The sequence below is a fragment of the Hibiscus syriacus genome, unplaced genomic scaffold, assembly GCF_006381635.1.
Source record: "Hibiscus syriacus cultivar Baekdansim isolate YM2019G1 unplaced genomic scaffold, ASM638163v2 tig00110511_pilon, whole genome shotgun sequence".
Taxonomy (NCBI): Eukaryota; Viridiplantae; Streptophyta; class Magnoliopsida; order Malvales; family Malvaceae; genus Hibiscus; species Hibiscus syriacus.
The window spans coordinates 456,772-462,444 of record NW_024062767.1 but is presented as its reverse complement, the minus strand read 5'-3'; the positions used below and the strand labels follow the sequence as shown (position 1 = coordinate 462,444).

The window sequence follows — 5,673 nt, the reverse complement described above, 5'->3', positions numbered from 1 at the left end:
AAAACAATTCTATAATCGTGCCATTTTATTTGAAAAGTGACATCCTCCCATTTCTCTTAAAATAAAGCCGTGACATTTTAAAAAAAATTATCATTCTTTGAACACTGTTAGAAGCAAAATCATAACATCTTTTCTAAAGCATAGAACTACCAAATTACAAAATATCATGTAACGTATCACAAGTCACTCGTACATTAAAAAATTCGGTTTTTTTACATAAGTAGAACTTGGTCCCACCGCAGAAATAGGATATTCAAGGGATTTGAAATTTGGATATAAAATTGAGTAGGTGGGGGAAGAAACCCAAATTCAAGCCGAGGAAACAGTTTAACGAAAGAGAGAAGGCGAAAGGCGCTTAATCAAAGTGGCAAGAAAAGCAATTCCAAGAGGAAACGCAGGACACGTAAATGACAACACCCCTAAATGAATTTGAGGGAAATCGTCTGCCGGACGAAAAACAAAAAATGGCGTCATTCTATAATCGAAAGTGAATAGGCTGATTGGTTCACATTAATTATTCTTTCTTGAAGCAGAAATCCAAATATAAAGCGCACAAACATCGCAAGAGCATGTGAGTACCCTTTTTACCTTCTATCCCCTTCTAATGTTTTCTTTTTTGAAAATTATCCCCATCTAATGTTCATATATTGGATTTGGACCAATTTCCTACAACTCGATATATACACATTCCCCGCGTCCCCATTCTTGTAGTGTCCGCCCCAAAGCAAGCACTAGACATAATTCAATTTATGGATATGATCATTAACATTATCAATAAGCCTGGCGCCAATACACCACACTACATAGGGGATCTTCAACAAAAAACCATTTTTTTCATCCGCGGCATCTCATCTATCATCTCATTTTGAGAGATGCATTTGCGTTGCGCGCTACCCTTTTGCACAAACAATCCGGTAACGGATTTACATAAAACGCTTCTTCTGAACGGAACCTATATGTTCCCTTCGTTCCTGATACAGGACCTCTCCTCCTCCTTGGTGAACCTTGTCTGTACAACAATCCACCAAATAAACAATATTACACACTATTATACCAACTCCGTTGTACATGCAGGAGAGTGATAAAAATGAAGTCCCTCTCTCTGCAGCATCTAATTGATTAAAGACAAACCGCATACAGTTTTTTGTGCATTTCACTGATCCTGTTGGAGACCTTTCTCCCTTCCTGCAATAACCCTATCTCAATTTTGTCAAAAAGGCGGACTAATGCTTTCCTGAAGGACAGAGTGGGAAACTTCATCAGTAGACCACAACAGATTACGTATAAATCATAGATACATAACTTATAAGTCGAGTTTCAGGAAACACTTTGACTCACCTGTCGGGAGAAATAGTTTTCCTATGTCCCAGAAAACGTCGATGCCCTTCAACTGCTCTCGCCATGTTTCCAGAGTATGATGGAATGAAAACATCACTTTCCACAGATACAATGTAATCAAGTGCAGCCATTTGAGATGAATGGTTGCTGAATGGTTCGAGCTCCTCAACCGAAGCCAATTTTTCCTTCAAAATACCACAAGATATATGACTATATCAGAACTCCATGTTAACCCTTATTCAGTAACATGAAGAATATCAAACAACATTAGTTTCTTTTGCATATACTTATGACAGAACCATAGAAAGAGATAAAGGAGACAGCAATTCAATTGTTATGCAAATAGCAACAAATCAATAGCCAGTGGCCAAAGATCTCATTGACCGTTAACCGAGTACATCATACATCCATTAACAACTTCTAACAATAAAAAGGCAATCAATCACAAGTGAAAAATACAATACACACTCGCATTGGAGGTTTGAACAATAATTAATTTAAAAACATATGGACTAACTAAATAAACAAACCAGTATAAAATATAAATATCATTAAAATTGATCTCATTATAATAACATTGGATAAAGTTCAGATAACCTTTGAATATTAAGTTCCAAATGTTTACTGTTATGTTTATTCACAACTGACCCAGCAAAAAAAGTTGCCCAAATAAAAACATAAGCAATTAGACGTAAAAATAGTGCCAAGCAAAAGAAAATTAACATTACTCCCTACCTTGCTCATTAAAATGGGATAGCGAGACCGTAGATCAGCCATATGAGTGTCACCCACATATATCTCTCCAGCAGCAATATATATAGGAGTGTTTGACGGGTATCCTAGACCAGTCAGAAAAATCCCAACCTCTTTTGGGGTTAAGGGGCAATATCCTTTGGATCTCTGTTCCGTTGCGTTAATGTCCTTGATTTTCCAATAGGTGGTGCTTTCTCTGCACATTCAGAAAGAAAGTGGCAAAAGCAAAACAAAGAGTTGATCTCTAATCCGAGCTGAACCCTAACCCAACTAGGTGACATTTACCCCTTCTTTTTCTTGGTTGTATTGTGAGCAATAAAAAAACAATATTGTCCTACTTCATCTTAGTACTAGGTGACACTTTCTTTCAACTTCCACTATGCATATATATAGAAAGACAACAAAGTGTTCTACCTGATTGTCCTTAGCTCTTCAGTTTCAACATCAGATAAACCATGTGTGCACCCACTAAAGGCAAGCACGTCCTTTTCATATCGTAAATGCAATGCAATGAAAGGACCATAAGATCTCATTCGATCTACCAACAACTGCAATAATCACAAACTTGATCAGATGAATATAGAAACATATATAAAATACTCCAAGAAGTAGATTGATATTTAGGTGGAGCTAATTACTTTCCCCATTGCTTCAATTTTGGGGGAAAAACGAAGAGCTTCATAGCAAGCACGACAACGAAGCGTCTGTATGTCAGGAGGCAGATGATTATTTGCTAGGCGTGAATCAGATTTAGCAGCTCGAATAACCTGGCAAAACAGAACGAAAGGAGAAAAATCAGCAAGAATTAATATACCAATTAGCATAATCACAGTAAAAACTTCAGCAAATAAACCTGATATTCTTCCCACAGACTAGCTATCTCGTCTTGGTAGTACTCCAAACCAGACCAGCTTCTAAAATGCATAACTACTTTCGTAGCAGAAGACATATCCTTAGGAAGCTTTTTTATGATTTTAACATCATTAGCCAGAGCATGGATAAAATGGTCCTCATCAAAAACATCAGAGAAATTGCTGCAAGTTAACAAAGAAGAAAAAGTTGTATCCGCCACCAAAAAATAAATAAATAAATAAACCCAGTTAGAGAGAGAAAGTAATGCAATTTTTTTTGTAAAGAATGACTTGAAGGAGAGAGGCTACCTAGTATCCTGCCAAAATGATCGTTTATCAAGTTCTGGAACCACAAGCGTGGCATTTATTATACGGGCTACAGCAACCATGTCACATATCTGCAGTGCAAGAATGAGACTCCAGTCAGCTAAATGATTCATAAAAAACTGATATAATGGTTATATTGTGTCTATTTTTATCAGCAAACTTAAGACAAGTAACAATTTAGTAGCATTATCCCATATATATGGGGAATGTAATAAATATTGCTGTAGATGATCATGCTCAATTTCTCTAAGGAAAAGCAGCAGGTAAAAGAAAGCATCACATTCAAAGGTATCTGAAACCAATATGGAGTTCTAGGAGAATCGGAAAATTTCAAAAAACAAAAGGAGGAAGACATTTCAAAATATCTTTATGGGAAGTGGAAACCAAGACTAAGCTTTAATTATGAAGTACTGGTAATGTATTCAAGTACTGTAGTTCCATAAAGTTCGTAGAAGACTGTTTCTTCTAATCAGATTATGACAAGTCACAAGTTTCATGTTACTCAACCATGTAGACCAAAATATAACACATACATAGCAGCGTTAATGTCATCAAACTAAAATTCATCCATAAAAAGTTAAGCGATACAAACCCCAGCTCGCATTTGGTTGAGCCCACCATTTGTATGAACTAGAAGGTATCCTCTTGACTCATTAGGGGCTGAGGAAACAACCACAAACTAAAAATCAATAAACAGATATTTAGTTGATACATAAAAAAAAGTGAATTCCCTACCCGTGTAATTAGAACTAGGCTGTATGCAGGGCACGAAATCGCGACTTGAAGGAGGCTTCCACAACTTCTCAAAATCCAGATTTCCATTGGCACCATCCAACTGTCAAATCTAAAGGAGTGAAAACATGAAAGAAGCATGACTACTTTGCATCAATATTTTTACCTACTTGATTAGAACCACAATCCATCGCCAAACACCAACAAGGTACCAAGCATACTAAACAGATAATTATAAAATCGAACACTCTTGAAAAAGGGATTAGGTATAATTTTACAATAAGTCAATAACAACCAGTCAAATTTATTTCAAATGGCTCAAAGAAAGCAAGCAGGGTATATTTTGAAGCAAACTATCCAGTAATAGCGGTTTTTCCTTCTTTTGGATGAGAAACCAAACAGATTATTCAACAATGGAGAGAAACACAAAAACCTTGTGAGATGAAAGTGGATCTTTGAAAAGATGCTGCAAAGTCTGCTCTTTCGATAAATGAGGCGGAGTGAGCTCCTGCGTCCATTTTTTCTCTGTGCTGAACTTCTGGAAATTGAGCTCATGCTGCTACAAAAATGGGGAAAATACAAAAAAAAAAAATCTACATTAGTATTACATTACTAGCTTAAAAAGGGCCAAATCTCTTAAAACAATTGCGGAAACACATCGAAAAGAAATTTTATATTATGGAAAGGGAAATAAAAAAAGGCAATGGAAGAACAGTAAAGCTTCGAAAGAATGAAGGAAACCCTAAAGCAAAGAAAGGGATATACTTGGGTGACGGTAGGGAGCTTGTAAGGATCACTCAAGTCGGAGACTTTAGTAGAAGGAAACACGTGTACGCGAACGGAAAGCAGTCCCATCAACGCTATTACACATATGGCGCACGTTAGCAACTTCTGCAGCACCACCACCACTCTGCGCCTCCTCCACTGCATCTTCTGCTGCTGCTACTGCTTTTTCCTTTTTCTCTCCTAACAAAAAATAAACAAAACAAGGACCACGTTTTCCTCTAAAACAAAATGGCAGAGAAACAATGCCGAAGCACCGGCATTAAATGGAATCTCAGAGAATCAAAACCTCAACTCCGGTTTCTCCAGTTTCACTCGAGTCTCCGAGAGAGAAAGGTAAAGCGGTCGGTTACGATTTTTGTTTTTATTTTATTTTTGGATTTTAATTCTTGGTTTCGGTTTGGTGCCTCTCCGCTGAGATTTTGGTCGGTTTATAAATAAATAATAATAACTAATTACAATTAATACTTTAAGATAATGAAGCTTTGTTTTGGATAAACTATTTATGTGGCTACCTAACTATCAGTTAGTTTTTCTTTAGTCATTTAATTAGAAAAAGTTATAAACTGGTAACTAACATTTACATTTTTTGTCCTCCTATGTTTAAGGGTGAGCGTTCGAACGAGTCAAGTCGAGTAAAAAAATTTCAGGTTGTTCTAGTTGAAGAATTATATTTTACAAATCGAAGTTGACTTGAAATTTTTTCGAGTCGAGTCGAGTCGATTTTTCGAGTTTCTGTTTAAATTTAATTGTAAATATTGATAATATTATAATATTATTTGATTTCAATCTAAATGACTTTCTATAACCATATAAACAATACAAATATATTTCTTCATATTTTTTCATATTTGATATACTTATATCATACAAAGTCGAAGAACTCCAC

The 5,673-nt window shown here is 36.0% G+C and overlaps 1 protein-coding gene across 1 annotated transcript; it reads right to left on the bottom strand.

Moving 5' to 3' along the window:
* Nucleotides 1-536: 536 nt before the first annotated feature.
* Nucleotides 537-5,025, bottom strand: LOC120130088 (O-fucosyltransferase 7-like). Its single transcript, XM_039147429.1, has 12 exons — nucleotides 4,767-5,025; nucleotides 4,435-4,560; nucleotides 4,005-4,104; nucleotides 3,862-3,929; nucleotides 3,252-3,340; nucleotides 2,945-3,125; nucleotides 2,730-2,858; nucleotides 2,506-2,639; nucleotides 2,074-2,287; nucleotides 1,339-1,523; nucleotides 1,139-1,234; nucleotides 537-1,009 (listed from the first exon to the last, which is right to left on the bottom strand). Exons 1-12 carry the CDS (start codon nucleotides 4,929-4,931, stop codon nucleotides 856-858), a joined length of 1,641 nt encoding a protein of 546 aa, XP_039003360.1. The 5' UTR covers nucleotides 4,932-5,025; the 3' UTR covers nucleotides 537-855.
* Between the last annotated feature and the right edge of the window lie 648 nt (nucleotides 5,026-5,673).